The sequence below is a fragment of the Miscanthus floridulus genome, chromosome 2, assembly GCF_019320115.1.
Source record: "Miscanthus floridulus cultivar M001 chromosome 2, ASM1932011v1, whole genome shotgun sequence".
Classification (NCBI taxonomy): Eukaryota; Viridiplantae; Streptophyta; class Magnoliopsida; order Poales; family Poaceae; genus Miscanthus; species Miscanthus floridulus.
In genome coordinates, this window is record NC_089581.1 from 106,639,896 (window position 1) to 106,657,785 (window position 17,890).

The following is a 17,890-nucleotide window of genomic DNA, read 5'->3' on the forward strand; positions in this document are numbered from 1 at the left end:
GCCGTTATATAGTCGTTGCCATACCGGACACGTCCGGTATGACTTACACTGCGCCAACGGTAACTGAGTTACAGTAACGTTGTGAGGCGTCGGAACTCCCGATGAGTGCCAAAACTTCTGACCATAGGAACTCCCGACTTACGTCGGAACTCTCGACCCTCAACACATTTAAAAACTATGATAACTGAGTTAAAGTATGTGAGGTGTTGGAACTCCCAACTCATGCCGGAACTTCCGACCGTCAGAACTCCCGACTCACGTCGGAACTCCTGACCCTCAAGGCATTTGAAAAATAGCCGTTGACTTCTGGCCATCCATACCGGACACGTCCGATATGACCACCACTGTGAACTCTCCAAGTCAGTTAAGCATGAGATGTCGGAACTCCCAACCATTGCTGGAACTCCCGATCGTCGAAACTTCCGACTCACGTTGGAACTTCCGACGAACCAACCCAAGATCAACAATATTGTTATTGCTGGGCAAATACCGGACATGTCCGGTATTGCCAGACCAGCAAAAATCAGTTAGCTCTTTTGTCTCTCAAACACTCTAAAAACTCACATGGGTTGGTTTGAGCACTTATAAAACATTATCTATCAACATGATGCATCCCTCTTAATAGTACGACATTCTTATTAACTCAAATTTAAAAGTATAACAAATTTAAACCTTTTGAGTTGATCTCTTTCAACCGAAGCCGTGTATTCCACTCTTCATCAAGTGAGGGTGCCAACATGTTGATATTGATCTTTTCACTTAAGCACGTGACTTGATTCCATTCATTAAATTTGAATAATCCTAAATGTATCAAGTCACTTTCATCAAACACTCCAATAGTGATTTAATCCTCCACATAGACATGACCATCATAGCTTGATTAGTACCTCAACTAAATACAAGTACTTCCTTCTTCACCCTAGCTAGGTTCTTCGGCCGCCAAGCCGTCGCTTGCCCTTCACCCTTGCTTAGTACCTCGAAGCCTTTCCTTGCTATCTTCACAATCTCAAGCCATCAAGTCACATCTTGTGTTGAATCATCTATTTATTTGTACTGTTATATTTTTTATTTCAATTTAGCAAGCTTCAAATATGAGACCATTCCATATATAATCCATCATGTCTTATTAATTAATTCTTACGAGCTTATTTTCACATAGTACATGAAAATCCCACAATAAATAAGCATTTGTATGAATTCCATTTGCATTGTTGTCTTGTGCTTGAACTAGATTGTTTATACAACAACACATTATTTTGGCTTTCATTAAGTACCTGTGAGATGACCTATTACCTGTCAACACTTAGCAAACGGGTTAGACCTTTAATCACGTTGTCATTGAATCATCCAAAACCCACTAAAGGGCTAGATGCACTTTCACAACCGGTCCATCAAGCCAAGTCATGTGTTGATCTTCTCCACCTTGATCACATGACTCAATGTCATGTCTTATGTGCAATGGGCTCCTTCATTATCACATGTGTGAGCTTTGCAATATCTCCGAGCCATTTTCACCTTCATGGCATATGTTGCTCACACACAAGTACCTGTGGACTAATCACCTATGTATCTCACATAAACATAATTAGTCCATCTAAGATTATCACTCAATTACCAAAACCAAACAAGTACCTTTCACATGCGTATATTACTGTTGCAACATATGCAACATCCCAGATCAACTTTTGCAACATTCAAATGTAACACTTGAAACATAAGTTAGAAACGCCTGAAACACTTCAAACATGGCGTCGTCAGCGGCCATGGCCTACCTGGTGGGGACTATGGTAACCAGCAAGCTCAAGGTCCGAAGGGAACGTCAAAACAAATAGCCCAGCGTGCGCAGGCCTCCCCTTGCCACTAGAGACGAAGTCCGGACCGGCAGCGACCTCTTCCTGGTGGCGCTGGGGTGGTGGTGGCGTGGTGCCCACCATCGCCCTGTTCGCTTGGCTTATGAGCCGTACTTTTTCAGCCAACGAATAATATTTTTCTCTCACAACAAATCAGTCAACAGTACTTTCAACCATGGCTTATCAGCCAAGCGAACAGGGCACATGGCCACGACGGGCAAGGTAGACGGGGGCACGCCAGTGGATAGGGGCGAGGAGCGGGATCGTGGCATGGTGCGGACCGCGATGGTGTGTGGCGCGGTAGGGGTAAAGGCGCTGCGTGCGTGGGGGATGGGCGCGCGCGGTGGGGGAAGGTGGTGGTGCAGCGGCGGATGTGCGGTGATGCTCCGACAGCTAGATGCGAGTGCGATAGGGAAGAGCACGTCTCCTGGACTGTCTGTTGCGCAAGCCCATAAAGAGAGCGTCCGGATGGGGGCGGACGCCCATGCCTAGGTATTAGCGTATAAAAATTAGAGTCACTCTAGATATCTTCTATCGACAGGTTTCTTGATACGAAATCTGTCACATTTTCATATCCAATGTAATTAATATAGAATATATGATCCACTTTTAGTTTACATAAAATAAAATTTGGTAGGTATAAGATCATTACAGAAGGGCAGTAAATGCTAGAGTTCTAGGAATAATAATCGATATCTGATTCACAAACAAACTAATAAATTAAAAATTAGGCAACACAAATACAACTTGCAGTACTAATAAAGAACTGAAGGAAAAAGCAAGTGGCGGAGGCAGAAATAATTTTAAGGTATGGCTGATTTACAAAGGTCAATCATGTATAATGTAATTATGCGAAGACTAATTAAAATATTATATATATATATATATATATATATATATATATATATATATATATATATATATATATATATATATATATATATATATATTACTTTGTGATCAGCAAATATAAAAGAAATTCAAAAGCAAAGCACTGCATTTAAAATACCTCACTAAATGATTCGTTGGTGGTGCCATTTTTTTATGTTGATCCGTTGTAAAATTGTACTGAGACTCAGCCAGCAGCCATCATACGCAGCGCGACCAGTAAGGGCGTGTTTGGTTCGTTGGTTCCGAACGAACATGCATCGTGGGGTGCAGAGTCGGAGCGTTTGGTTGGCCGGAGGAGCGTTGGAGCCTGGCTGGCCGCATGCAGGAAGTGCCGTCGGGCCTGGCTCGGGGGAAACGCCCGAATCGGCCATTTCTGCTGGGCCAGGCTCGCTCGGTGCAGCTGTTTACTCGACTAATGATGTATCAGTGTATGATTAGTAAATATCAAGTGATATTAATTTGTTTTAAAGATGTTTAAGACATAATTAGATAAAATAAGAACTTTAAGAGTGTATTTGTACAAAATAAAAATCATAATCATAACCTTATAATATTTTTATCCCATGCAACATATCTTCGTACATGCAACCAAACAGCATCTCTTCTCAGCCAGGCTGAGTAGATACACTCAACCAAACATGACAGCGTTGCATGTGCTCAGCCTGTCCCATGTGAGCCTGGCTCTCAGATACGAGCCAGGCTCTACTGCTACGCGAACCAAACAGACCCTAAGGCGTACAGTCGGAGACTGGATTGCCGATCGGCCAGAGAGACGTACGAGACAAATTAGCTTCCTTCTGTGAGCTTTTGCCGTAGGCCCATGACCATCACTTGATCAGGACGACCAGACACCAGACACCAGCGCAGCCATGTATTGTATTTCACGTATATACACATAATATACTAGTCTTTTGTATAAAGGTTAGGTATGGCGGCCGCCAAACCTTGCCACACAGCTGCCTCCGCCCATGGGAAAAAGTAGTTCCAACAAAGTTAGAAATAGTGAAAAAAAAATCCAACAACTAAAACACACGTCGCAAAGAAAAAAACAAATAGCCCAAAATTTGACATATTTCTTTGCAAGAAAACTATCAACGGATAAATAGCAAAACTCTAAAAATTATTATAAATTATGTGATGTAAAAACATTGCATGTTGTTTGACTATAGGGCCTGTTCGCTGGTTGGTTTCTGAGTTGATTTGGGTTGGCTGGTGCTGGTTTGTTGTAAGAGAAAAATACTGTTGGCTGGCTGATTTGGGTTGGCTGAAACCAACGAGCGAATAGGCCGATAAACTAAGAGATTTAAATAACTATTAAATCTAGCTCCATATCTATATCTTCTTTGAAATTACTATAAAGCGTATCTCTATTTCCTGAGGGTATGAATCCTTTGGAAGCATCGCAATGCTTGTGTCTTTGATGGAGCTCCACCGAGGATTTTCTAGCCTCTTGCAAGCTTTCTAAGAAGAGGAGTTTGTGGTGCCTCGCAGGTGCATGAGGCCTACGGACTCTCGGGTCTAGGTCCGGCTTGGGCTAGTTAACCTAGTTTTGTGAGTTTTTTTTGTCAGGTCTCATCCTGTGAAGCTTTTTATTCAGTGCAACATATTTTGTTTTATACAACCCCTCATGGCTTGGCCTGGAGTGAGGCGGTGGTGTTCATATAAGGGGCCGATTCTTTTTTCTCTCTTTAATACAAAGATGTGTAGCTCTCCGACGTATTTGAGAAAAAAAAAACTAAAAGCTGAAAGCCAAAAGTAGGATCCAAGGTGCTGCGAAAATGTACCATGTGAAAGCTGCTGTTTCTAGAAGAAAACTTCTGGTTCTACCTAGCTTTCTGCCTTTTGACCAAGGTAACAAATAGCGGATAGCGGGCTTGTAGAGGATTGATGCCTACATCGCGGGTTGCGGATATCGGGCTCTATAGCGGACGCTAAATTCTAATAATGTTGTATAATAATCTCATATAATTTAGATATATGTATATCTTAAAAATGATTTTCTTTCACATTAACAAATCAATTAAATACAAAATTAATGATAGACTAATAAATGTTATAGCTAAAATAGTGCAAATAGATAATTAATTGTATTCGAAGAGTTGATTCTTGATTCTTGACGAAATTAAGAATAAACTAGTTATGTTCTGGACTTGGGATGCTTAGCGGACTGCTACATCAAATAACGGCCGTTATAGCGGTTTGCTGCATAAAATAGCAGGCGCTAAGTTCCAACCCGGTTGGACGTAAGGTATTACGCTATACTAGCGGCCTGAACCAGTATAAATCGCTGTCTTCGTGCTTACCATGAGTTCTGCGTACGCCGGAGCCCCAAAACTCTGTCCTGGGTAACCCTGTGATAGGTTGTTGGTCGTGGAACACCGGTAGCAATAAGAGACCATGATCACTATTGCAGCCGCTATAGCAGTTGCTAGGAATGTTATTTAGTACCTTGCTTTTGACAACATAAACACTTCTAGAAGTTAAACTAAACACAGCCTGTCTCTATCGCTCAGCTTTTGGCAGAGTTCGAGATTATCGCACTAACATCTCATATTCAAATTTTTGGTGCTTTAGTGATGGTATTGATTTCTCCTGCAAAATCCAATGATAGTGCAATACAATGTGATAGCTCTATATTAATCTCAAAATTTGTCATGTGTTCCTGTGTCTCTTGAAGAAAGTCACTTGTGTAAAATGAAAGGCTTTATAATAACGCAGGTCTTCGGAATCACTCGCCCTTGCAATCAGGAGAGGATGGATAAGGTTGTCAAGATGCGTCTTTGTGCGACTGCTTGCGATCTCCACAATGGCTCATCTTCCATCCAAATCAAACGGTGACGTGTACCATGGTCTCCAATACAAGTTGCTTCGACCCGTCTTCGCCATTGTCTTTAATAACGTCGTCGTTCCTCGAGCACTTGCCATGACATCTGTGCCTGCTGGAGTACTATTTATGTTGATGCGATTCGATTTGACTAGTATGTTAGAGATTTATGTACAGCATCTACGGTTGCTATGATTTATGTTTTGAAACTAGCAGGAACCCCACGCGTTGCCGCAGGTGCTACGACAGCAATATATGTGACTCTAACAAACAATTTTTATCAAGACAACATAATTGAGCCAAAAATATGTACTTTAGGTAAATATTTGTCATATATATTGAGACGATCTAATCCAATTGAAAAAGAGACCAAATAACAACTTGTATTCTATTGCAGTTATCATCATCATAAGCATGAAAGCGTGATTCAAATTTCATTATAACTGAAACAATATCGACATCTCTCCTTCAGTAAAATGTCAAGTCTTCCTGCTTTGGCCTTTGTGGGCATGGCACATAAATATATCCAGTCTATAAGGTCATGTTCCCTTATGGCAAGGAGAGTACATTAAGATTTTTTTTTTCTAACAGAGTACATTAAGATTGAGAATGTAGACAGAAAACTATTATAGTATTAAAGAGGTAAGGTAACTTTTTTGAGCCCTGATCGGCTGGCCTTTTCTGTGTAGGTGCAATTGTCGCTACAGACACCAAACTGCTTATCCCTGTAGAGTGTACTGGTTGTGTGCAGCTGTAGCCGGAGGAGCACGGCCGATCAGGATACATTGATTATGTAGAAAGTCTATATACAGAGTAAATTTGGAAAGCAACAATAGGTACAAATTTATCAGCCGCAAAAGGCATACATTTGGGCAATTTAGAGGAATGCAATACAGCAACAACAATAACCTTTACATACCTGGATTAGTACTCATTGAACTGAAGCAGCATTAGCTAAACACTCTAGAATGGTCGAAAGCTTTACATATCTGGATTCACTGAATTGCAGCAGCATTAGCTAAGCATTGTAGAATGCTCCAAATTAAGCTGGTCCACCTAGCACACAATTTGGGTCAACTGACATGGTGAAAAAGGAAGCTGTAGTCAATAACTAAATGGATACCTCTGCATTTATGCTAACTAATTTATGGAGAAGCTCACAACACAATCTGGATGGACACATCTAGAAAATTAGTAGAAGCAAAAGCTAAACGTTTGATGCAGAGCTCTGTGGTTTTTAAATTGTTGGATCATATATTGTAGTTAGATATGAATACTGAAAGAAAAGGTATGCCATGTTTGAAACATATTACCAGAAGACAAAAAAATCAAATGGACACCTCTGCATTTTTGTTAACTAATTTATGGAGAAACTCACAACACAATCTGGATGGACACATCTAGAAAGTTAGTAGAAACAAAAGCTAAACGATTGATGCAGAGCTCTGTGCTTTTTAAACTGTTGAATCATATATTTTAGTTACCTATGAATACCGAAAGAAAAGGTATGCTATGTTTGAAACATATGTTTGCACCCAATCATCACTTATACTGACAGAGTTACCCACTATATGGTTTTCATGATAATGTGATAACGCACATCTGATTTTAATAGGAAATGCACTTTAGACTTGTAGTTGTCTGAACTATTTGCAGAACTTCAATTAAAATTCAGTGTGATAGACTGTTCTACAGAAAGGTTGGTGAACGCTAGAAGATTTATGAAGTCATAGTATATACTGGGAAAGTGGTACAGCGAACCTGCTGATGTGATATAAAACACTGAGAGATCAGTAATGATCTCTATGCATCTCAAACGCTTCACATATGCAACTGACTGAAGTTGAGTTCCTTGTTTGTGGCACTTGATGTGTTGTATTCTGCACATGAATGTGCAAAGTTAGAAGCATCCTCCCTTAATTTTTCCAGCAATTCTGTACAAACTATTCTTTAATTGCAAGTTTTTTCAGCGGCACAAAATCAAAGGCTTTATTGGGAGCCCAAACCAATCACAGCTTCCTCATATTTCAGATTAATTTAAGTTTAGGCTTTTTCGGCAATATTTATGTAGAACACTAAGGATAGGCTATGAGGTAAGTTTTTGTAGCTTGATTATGTTTTGTCACTAAACATAGCAAAAGGAGAGAGTATAGAAGTTATCAAGTCTAATCAAGTAACTCCACTGTAAGGTAAAGTAACACAGGAATTGCAAGTCACAGTATGATAGCAAAGTGTGCATTCTATTTTCAAAATACAGAATAATGGACAGCAGACGGTTCGAGCATGGACAAAAACTCCGTACTACTGAAAATAACCTATTGTTTATTATTTAAACTGAAGCGGGCAGACCATAAAAACATACAACATTTTTTGTTTCTGGCTTTCCGCAGCCACTCTGGTCAGGCCTTGGTCTCCCACGTGTGTGTGCTCCAGATAGTGCAACAATTTCCTGCACAAATGCCCTGAAAGTTAAATGACATAGGTCAACAAAATACAGATAGACAGCTAAGTAAGTTTCAAAACCGCCACACCTTGTCATCAAGGCCCATTGTATAGAATACCTCCCGAAGGTGTTCAGTAGGATCACATGGGCCAGCATCTGCAGAACATGTACATTAACAACAACTTAGTCAACCTTGATAGGTACCTCTCATAAGTCACATTCCAAGCACTGAACAAAACAATAAGGAGACATTGATATGGAATGAAGAACCCACTGGAAACACTGATCAGGAAGCCTCTCCTCATGTGGACACTGCTGAGCTACCGTGACATCAACCCGTCCATTTGTCATTGGAATTATTTTCGGATCAGCAACTCCCTATATCATGCCATTGACCAAACATATGACTAAAGGACAATGACCTCAAACGCCGTAGCACTTGCTAACTGGAACAACTCAGCGTAAGTGATACCTGGGTATTTGTCCTTCACAGGTTGGATAAGCTTAAATGCATTTATCATTCCTGTGAAAATCAAAATTCAAAATCTGCAAGCTACTACTCACCTGGACAGTATAAGAAATTTAGACTCTGTAGAAAATAGAAAATAGCAGCATTGGCTCCATGAATCAACTCAGCATCGTGGCGACTCCGCAATATTCTTGTCATAGGTGGACCTGAACAAAGTCGAAAGCTTTCACTTACCTGCGCTGCTGGCACCAGCAAGGCCATGGCCGGCGTTCACGGCCGAGCGCCCTCGTGCTCGTACGGCCACATGCCGCGACGGAGGGGCCAGGACGGATCCGTCTTCCTGACGGTCGAGCGGCGATGGAGGATTGGAGGCGTCCGCACAGACAGGGCTCGCCCCGGTGCTGCCGCGCGGGGGCCCGGCGACGGACGGCGGGGACGGCGCGCGGCGGGCGGCCGACGTGCGGCGGTGGAGGAGGAGATGCGGACAGGGACAGCAGAGGAGATGCGGATGTGGGTAGGGGAGGCGGTGGGAGCCCGCGGACGCTAATGCGGCGGAGGCGGCGGCGGAGATGGGGCGAGGACTATTTTTCATCGGGCCTGGTAAAGAGGTTTCTCGAAGAAGCACAGGTAGTGAAGCTGCGACCGTTGCTGTGAAATCTGACGGACACGAAAACAGGTCGACGCGGGCGAAGGAGGGATCAGTAAATGGTGTTGGAAAATAAGGGTAATGGTAGGTTAATTATCAAATTGTCTATTTATTCAACAGGCTGGTTGTGAAATTTAGATGACTCCCCAGAACTGGCAGGTCGCTTGTTTCGCACCCGAGCGGAATATCAAAATCCCCAAATCAGGTATGTTGATCTTATGGTGAATAATGCAGCAATGGATGCTGCTGCGAGCAGGGTTATCGACATAAGATTGTTATTTCTGATATTTCAGTATTATTGATATGTGCTGATGTTTATCTTGTATCATCAAACAATTTGTTAGTTCGATTTTGACGCACCCTAATTTCAGCTCACGAACGCCGCGCCAGCCAAAAATAGAGTGAAGAATCCTATAATACTTTAACCGTAAAATCCTATCATATTGTCAGTGATTCTCTTCCTTTCCAAGTTGTCGCCGCTCTATGCTCTCTCTCGGCAGTGCACGGAGCTCGCCGAAGTGTTATATCCTCAAATTTCTATGTTATTCTGCGTTAATTTTGTGTCAAATGGTTTGAACATATTCGACGTGATTTCCTCTAGAAATTAATATTTTTTATATAATTTTAGCCAAAATTTTTCTTATTGCCTATAGTTTTCTAATATTTTCCATATTTCTGTTTATCAGTGACCACTCGTAGGTAAAAAATAGCGATAATGTAAAACATGGTGAGTCTGCGGCTAGTCACGCCACCAGGATGGACCGATGGGGGATGACAACAACAATGTCGATCTCCTTGACCTTGGAAGCAAGTGGCGTGCCTGCATATCTGGCCAAAGAGGGCTCGGGCAAAAAAAAAAAAAAGGAAAATAAGTGCTGTTGATTCGGGGTTGACTCAGGGTCCACGCCTTAGGCGAAGATCCGAAGGGCAGGGCGGGCTCCTCAGTCCTCTGTGCTCTACTGCTCTCTGTATAAAAGTGCAGTGAAGTGTGCGCATCATTCCGCAGAGCTGGAGGCCATAGAGGGAAGTGGAATAAAAGCAGGGGAAATCGACCAGGAAGAGAGAAGATGGGGAGGCGGCAGCAGCTTTGCATGGTGTTCCTGATGGCGTTCCTCGTCGTCTCTACCATGGATGTTGTCCACGTGGCCGCAGGTAGGTGCACCTTACAGCTTACTACTCCAGCCACAAACACACTAGCATCAAAAGTTGTACGCCAAAACGATTCATTTGTGAAGCTACACGCATGTTTGTCCTGCTGTTACTCGCATGACACGCACGTGCAGGGAGAGCGCTAACTGGCTGCTCGTGCGTACAGGGAGAGCGCTAGGGGAGGTGAGCTACGGAGCCTTGATCCCCGGCGGCACGCCTTCCGTGCCTCGTGGCCAGCCATACACTGGCCGCCCATGCACAAGAATCTACGCATGTATACCACCTCCTGCTGCTGCCGCCGGCGGCGGCGGCGGAGCGCCATGACGATCAGCGTGCTTGTAAGAGCAAGTATAAGACGCTGCAAGCAGACTGAATGCTGAGGTGAAGAAGAGAAGAAAGGAGAGAGAGGAGAAACGGGCTGTAGACTTACAGTCGGCTTAGACATAAGAACTAAAAAAACTCTGTGATAGAGATAAATGAGCCATGTATTAATAATGAAGATATAACTATTATATGAGTGGGCTAAGTAGACTGCAATGATTCATACAGCCAGCAGCTGGTTGTATTATTAACCTTGTTCTAATAAGATTAATAACTTCCTTTTGAACAACAAGGCGCCTCTAGGCTCTAGCTAATCCAGTACGTCCATAAGATCAAAACTGTAATTGCGCGGCGGCGCTGTGTGTGCATGTACCGTGATGGAGATGTAAGTGCGTCATTTGTGTACCCGTGGGATGTTAATATGCTTGGAGGCTGGAGATCAAGGCAAATTATACTCTCCACTCCCACCATACCACTTTCAAGACATACAATTTGGCAAAAATGTCTTTGGTATTTGAGCAGTTTACAAATTATTGAATTAATAATCTGTACCAATCAGTCAAGTTGTTGTATGATAGATTTAATTTACTCTTGTGAAAACTACTGCTACTCTAAAAAAGACACTAAAGAAGTGGCCGGAAAGTCTCTATAGACGCAGCTAGTCCTGTCGTCTCTACAAATCAACAATTCACTCAAATTCATGTTGATTTCTATCTTTTTCAAAACATAACCCAAACCATTCTTTATAGAGAGAATTATTTATTTGGCATCAAAACAAATCAGTGTTTCGTATTTGGCACTAAAAAATTTGAACTTTTCTATTTGGCATGAAGTTAAAATTTTCTTTCTTAACTGGCACTGCCGTCTATTTTCATTGCTTATTTGTTAGTTGACTGTTAGTTTTTTCTCCCTTCGTCCAATGTACCCCTCTGTTTACGTAAGACTGAAATTTAACCGAAACCGAGCCCCAGCATCCCAGATCCGGGCCACTATACGAGGCTGCCCACGAGTTTGACCAGGACGTGCTCGTCTCCGTCGACACCGCCGCGGATATGGTGTACTTCGCCCTCGAGTTCGACCGAGGCGTGCTCGTCTCCGTCTCCGCCGCCTCCAACCTCATCCAGAACTCCGCCAGCGCTTCCGCGCTCCGCTCGCTCGTCCACTACTCCGTGTCCGGGCGCTGGCCCGGGTACACCTCTATCCCCATTAGCCCCAACGGCCCCGAGGAGATGGACATGAACACCAGCACCTCGGTCACCGGCGTGACGCTCGCCAGGAAGTTCGACTCCGTCAGCTCCGCCTCGGCATCCGGATCCGGCATCGGCCGCATGGTGAGGTTGGGCCCGCTCATGTCCGCATGGAACACCGAGCCCAGCCTGATGACGGTGGCGCCGGTCTCCACGAGGTCCGCGACGTAGTCCATCGCCGGCCTCCACGACGTGTCCGAGCTCACCACTGAAAGGTCCTTGTTTGGTTTTGGTAATTGAGTGACAACCTAGGTGGACTAATTGTGTTTATGTGAGATACACAGGTGATTAGTCCACAGGTACATGTATGTGAGCAACATATGCCATGAAGGTGAAAATGGCTTGGAGATGTTGCAAAGCTCACACATATGATGATGAAGGAGCTTAAATGCACATGAGACATGACATTGAGTCATGTGATCAAGGTGGAGAAGATCAAGACAAGACTTGGCTTGATGGACCGGTTGCAAGCGTGAAGGGCAAGTCGAAGGCTTTGGAGTGATGGACCGCGTGGCGGTGAAGCTTGAGCAAGACTTGGCGCTGATGGACGATGGCAACGGTGAAGAGCAAGTAGAGTCAAGATCGATGAACCAATATGATCATGTGATGATATGAAGTGGATCATATCATTGTTGATCGTGTTGGTGCATGTGTTGCATCGACATTGAAGGAGATGGAATGGAATGCGCAAGGTAAAGGTATAACCTAGGGCATTTCATTTCACCGGTCATAGGTGTGTAGAGAAGTTTATGACCTGGTTTAGGATAGATGGCCGTACTATCAAGAGGGGCAAACTTGTTTGCATATCGGTCATCTAGTGCCACTCGAGTGATCTAACTTTGCATTGTCGCTAGGATCGAGTGGCGTGGCAAGTTGAGTGGCTAACATCCTTTGGGAAATGTTTGTGAAAATGCTAACACACATACACATGGTGGTGTACACTTGGTGGTGTTGGCATATTTACAAAGGACGTGGTGTTTGCAGGGGTGAGATGGGTTTGGGTCCCTCAAGCTCGGCGGGATTCAGCGCTTTCGGGAAAATGGAATGCCTATTTTCTATTGCGCCGGATGCAAATTCTTGTGGTTAGCACACTTGAGCAAGGGTGAAGAGAATGGAGAAGATGCTGGCGTCGGTCAACTGACCGGACGCTGGATCTGAATGCACCGGACGCTGGTAGGCTACGTTCGGTCGCGCTGACATGGAGTGTAGCAGTAGCTGGAGAGTGACCGAACGCTGGCTGCGTCCGATCACGTTCGACTGGACGCGTCCGGTCATGCTCGGGAGCTTACTGGAAACGACCGGACGCTGAGGGTCCAGCGTCCGGTCAGTTATAGCTGCTGCGTTCGGTCAGGTCAAGTGACCGTTGGAATCGGGACACGTGGTCGTCTGCGAGCGACCGGACGCTGAGGTCCAGCATCCGGTCAACACGACCGAAGCGTCCGGTCGGCCCGACCGTTGCCCAGTGAAGGGGTAACGGCTAGTTTAGCCCTTGGGGCTATAAATAGAAGTGGCCTTCGGCCATGGCTGGCGTGGAGCACCTCAAGAGACTTAGTGTCCATGCTTGTGAGTGCTTGGGAGCCCTCCATCACACATATACTTGATAGTGATCATTCGATTGTGTGAGTGAGCGATTCTAGTGCGATTGCATCGTGAGGTTGCATCGAGTGGCACTAGGTGATCGAGTTGCAAGCCGGTGGAGCTTGTTACTCTTGGAGGTTGCCACCTCCTAGACAGCTTGGTGGTGGTCTCCGTCGAAGCGCGCAAGAAGCTTGTGCGGCGCTCCGGAGAAGTGCTTGTGAGGGGCATTGTGCTCGCCCCGCGGGAGCCGCGAAGAGCAACTCTAGTAAAGCGTGTCATTGAGCTACCCTCACTCAAGGGGTGGGTTCTTGCGGCGCCCGACGTGCGGGCTTAGCGGGTGATGCTAATTAGCCGCCGAACCACCAAGTGAGCGGTCGACACAACGGGGACTAGCGTGTTGGCAAACACGTGAACCTCAGGAGAAAAATCATCGTGTCAACCTTGTTCTTCCCGTTGGTTTGCATCCCCATTACACAAGCTTGCAATTACTTTTATACATATTAAGCTTGTGTAGTTGCTCTTGTAATTAGATAGCTTGTGTAGCTTGCTAATTACCTTCTTGCTTGTGTAGCATAGAAATAGCTCCCTTGCGTGGCTAATTTGGTTTTAATAACCTTGTTAGTCACATTGCTTAGTTTGTGTAGCTAAGTATTTGCGCTCTCTAATTAGGCATTGGTTGCCTTGTTATTGAGCATTGCTAGTGAGCATCGTTAGCTTTGTGCTTTTGCTTACTAGCATGTGTAGGAGCTCCCTTGTCGCTTAAAGTACTAGTGGCCTAGGTTTGTGTAACCTTGCTCCTAGAATTGTTTAGGAGAGCTCTAGCTAGCCCGGCACCTTTGTTGCATAATTGTTATCTTTGCAAGGTGCTAGTGAACATATATAGTGGGGTATAGTCTTGGCTAGACCGATAGTTTTAATTCCGCATTTGTATCGGTTAGCCGACGCGATTAAGTTTTAGAAAAAAACTATTCACCCCCCTCTAGTCGCCATCTCGACCCTTCAACCACCACGTAGCAGCCCCGACTCCCCTACCACCACGGGATGCGAGCAGGCCACCCCGTGGGAGGCCGCCCCCGGCCTTGCTCGACGAGCCGCGTACCCGTGCTAGGGCCAGCGTCGGCGCGCTCCGAGGCGTGCTCATGTAGGCCATGCTCACCTTCGCGCGGCCATGGCGGAGCGGAGCTCCAGGCGCATGCGCTCGCCATTGCCATGGCCAGCCGAGGGCGAGGCCGACCACCATCTGCGCGACAACAGCGCCCCCGGCCCCTACACGTGAGACCGGCGGCGGCTCGGCAGCTCGCTCGCTGCCTTCTCGTCTGGTGTACTTGTCGGGCTCCCACGCCAAATACGAAACACAGAAGACTCCCACACCATCCTCGAGGCACTTGTTGGGCTCCCTGACGATGTAGACCTCGTCGGCGGCGACATCGGCGTTGAGGTTCTGGTTGCGGTGCCACCGCCAGAGCGCGTGCGTGTCGTTCTTCACCTCCAGCACGCCGTGCCCGAAGCTGCTCTCCCTGTACGCGCTGTAGTCCGGCTGGTGGTCCCAGCAAAAGCGCCTCGCGGCGGGGCCCGTCGTGAAGTTGGTCGCGCAGAGGTGGCCGCCTATGAAGGGGTCCGGTGTCGACGCCGGGTCCGGCAGTGGCCCTGGTCGTCCGCGTGCGCCGTCGCCATCTTCTCGCGGTTGCCGCCGTCGCCCACCGAGATGTACACGGGGCCGCACACGTCGAGCGTGTAGTTGAATACCCGGTTCGACCACTTGTACGCGTGCACCTGATGGACATCGATCACAGACCACCGTGTTCAATCGTTCTTCAGCTCAGACCATCAGTAGAGGCGCAAGGGCAAGGCTTACATGGCCGGTGAAGACGACGTCGACGTCGACGCCGTAGGCATAGAGGAGCTCCTCCATCTCCACCCTCATGCACTCGGCTTCCCTGTAGTGAGCCTTGTACGTGGTGTACCAGGGCGCGTGCCAGCTGGCGATCAGCCACGCCGTACATGCAGCCACCGCCATCCCTGAGGTCGCGACAAGCGACGAGCTGCGATGTGCGTAGGGCAGCACCGAACACGTTGCAAAGCGAGCTACGAGCTGGCGCCCGGGGATGGCGGCAAGCGGCGCACAGGTCCAGTGACGACTGGTGAGTGGCGGAGCCGGCTCACGGCGAGGCCGCGGCGGCGCGGGAAGACCTCGCACGGGGAGCAGCACGAGCGGACCTCGCGTGCGGGGCCACGACAGCGACACGCCATCGTCCTGCCTCCTTCAGTCGGTAGGGTGGCGATGCGGGGACGTTGGTACGGGGTCTATGTGTCGGGTCGCCAGGGCGATGGCACGGGGCTGCGCAAGAACTCCGGCAATATCGTCCATACGAAAATACTTGAACTTCCCTATTTAGCACCGTGGATTTCTGCTGCAAAACAAGGGTATTTATGTCTTTTTACCGGTCACTTGACACCGTTACTGTCCTAAATGGACGACAGTGCCATTTACAAAAGGAAATTTCAACTTGATGCCAGATAAAAAAGTTCAAATTTTCGAGTGCCAAATACGAAACACTGATTTTGTTTCAGTGCCAAATAAATAATTCTCCCTTCTTTATAAAAGTATCCAAAAGGCCATTGTGAGACAAACGCTTTATGATACCAATTAAAATAATAACATTTATGATATTAAGTACCGTGAGATTCTTTATTAATTATATTTTTATAGTATACCTATTTGATATCATAAATTTTTGTAATTCTATCTATAATTTTGATCAAACTATTAAGATATTTTGATTCTCCAAGAAAGTTGAAATGACTTATAATTTAGAATGGATGGAATACCTAGCTATAGCAAAGCCTGAGACTGCGGGTTTAGTATTTCACATTTCGTGAGGCAAATCAACTGAACATACATATTTAGGTTGCAGAACACTGAACATCACAAAAGATGGAATCCATACCCCCCAAATGTCTTAAAACTTCGCTATAATTGACTCCTTTCATTGTTATCTACTCCTATATCCAAGGCACTAGCAAAGTATAAAAGCACCATGAAGCCACCCATAGTGGCTAAGAGTCTGAGTCTGTTTGGTTGGGCTTTTGGCTTTGGCTTTTGGCCCCAAAAGCTAAAAGCCCAACCAAAGGGGCTGCTTTTGGATGTTGCTTTTTCAGAAGCAGCTGTTTTTCCGTAGTACATTTTTGAAAGCTGGTTTGACTCTGCTTTTGGCTTTTGGCTTTCTGCTTTTTGAAATTGGTGGAATAAAAAGCTCTTCCATAGTTGTTTCAAGAGAGATAAAGATAGAAGGTATATTTTATACTTGTTTAACCAAACAGCTTTCAGCTTTTCTACAGCTCACCGCCCACAGCAGCTTTTTCACAGCGCACAGCCCACAACAGCTTTTTCCCACAGCCACAGCTCAACCAAACACACCCTAAAGAATTGTCTTGGAGAATCAGATGGAGCTTCTTGCATGCAAGTTTTAGGTAGAGGTGTCGGAAGAAAATGGTTGGTAGTCGGTTTGGTTAGTTAGAAGATGGTTTGTATAATTTTGGGAAGCTGTTTGCACCGTTTGTGCATGTAACTCTCTCGTCATCTTATTAATATATGCCGGCTATGTTCCGTATCTTAAAAAAAAAGGCAATGTGTAAAAAAAAAGCAGTATTTATGCCCTATGCGGCTATATGCATGGAAGGACGCCCAGGCCCAGTAAGCCCAATCCGCGCGTCATCGGCCCAAGTGGGAGCAACACCGTGTCCGAGCCGGCCTCTGAGCGCACAGCTGCTGCCTGCGTGCGGATACAAACCCGTGTAAATTGTAATGGAATAATCTATGATATCTGTAACAAACTCGCGCTCGTCTACTGACCTCGTCCGCATCCTGCTCCCTGCTCTTCTTCTCCCCAAATTCCTAATCCTGGCCTATTGTTATCAGGCCACCAACATCCTGTCCCTGGACACCACCCATGGTCGATGAAGCTCTGCGCACACTACCGCCACGGCCCAGGCTAGTCTTTCCCCTAGATTATTTCCATAGGCTCGCACCGATAAAAAAATGTGGAAATTGACATACTGAATTTTTAACTACTGCATTTGCATTACCTTACTCCTCTCATGTGCTTGCCAGCCCACCTCCTCATTTGCCTTCAAGTTGGCTTTCCGAAAAGAAGATCATTTTAGTTTTTTTTACAACAATCCTTTCAGTTTTAATATGGTCTCAAAAGCATGGCACCTTTATTTTTTTTTAAAAAAGAGAAGTATAACAGCCAAAATATCAATAATTTGGTGAAATCCATTTGAGTGCAAGATTAAGCCTGATAATGGTATTCCAGTTTTCAGTGGCTGCATAGCTACATTTTATCATGATAACGCAAAATTGTGTTGGACTTCAAAGCGTTCATCAAATTAAGAAAGAAGACAGGCACAGGATGCGGGCCGCGGAGCAGGGGGACCAAAGTGGCCCACGCCTAATTCAGCCCAAAACGGAG

At 45.5% G+C, this 17,890-nt stretch overlaps 1 protein-coding gene and 1 pseudogene across 8 annotated transcripts; both read right to left on the reverse strand.

The window, feature by feature from the left end:
- Positions 1-5,980: 5,980 nt before the first annotated feature.
- LOC136539312 (probable L-ascorbate peroxidase 6, chloroplastic/mitochondrial) lies at positions 5,981-9,365 on the reverse strand. 8 transcript variants are annotated; one of them, XM_066531264.1, is made up of 7 exons: positions 8,712-9,365; positions 8,283-8,531; positions 8,097-8,164; positions 7,928-8,014; positions 7,327-7,445; positions 6,485-6,642; positions 5,981-6,316 (listed from the first exon to the last, which is right to left on the reverse strand). In XM_066531264.1, exons 1-2 carry the CDS (start codon positions 9,067-9,069, stop codon positions 8,416-8,418), a joined length of 474 nt encoding a protein of 157 aa, XP_066387361.1. In that variant the 5' UTR covers positions 9,070-9,365; the 3' UTR covers positions 5,981-6,316; positions 6,485-6,642; positions 7,327-7,445; positions 7,928-8,014; positions 8,097-8,164; positions 8,283-8,415. The 8 variants fall into 8 exon arrangements, with proteins under 8 accessions (XP_066387361.1, XP_066387362.1, XP_066387365.1 ...); XM_066531265.1 differs by having other exon boundaries at positions 5,981-6,367; XM_066531268.1 differs by having other exon boundaries at positions 5,981-6,642; positions 7,928-8,027; positions 8,097-8,162; ... (1 more) ...; positions 8,481-8,531; positions 8,712-9,361.
- A 5,205-nt stretch (positions 9,366-14,570) lies between these two features.
- LOC136536845 (uncharacterized) lies at positions 14,571-15,668 on the reverse strand (annotated as a pseudogene).
- Between the last annotated feature and the right edge of the window lie 2,222 nt (positions 15,669-17,890).

Bases quoted from the DNA above. Each gene is read 5' to 3' on its own strand.
- LOC136539312 (XM_066531266.1), bottom strand. From the start codon at position 9,069: ATGAAAAATAGTCCTCGCCCCATCTCCGCCGCCGCCTCCGCCGCATTA. The intron at 8,532-8,711 runs GTAAGTGAAAGC...TGATTTTCACAG, and splicing joins TGCTGGTGCCAGCAGCGCAG to GAATGATAAATGCATTTAAG.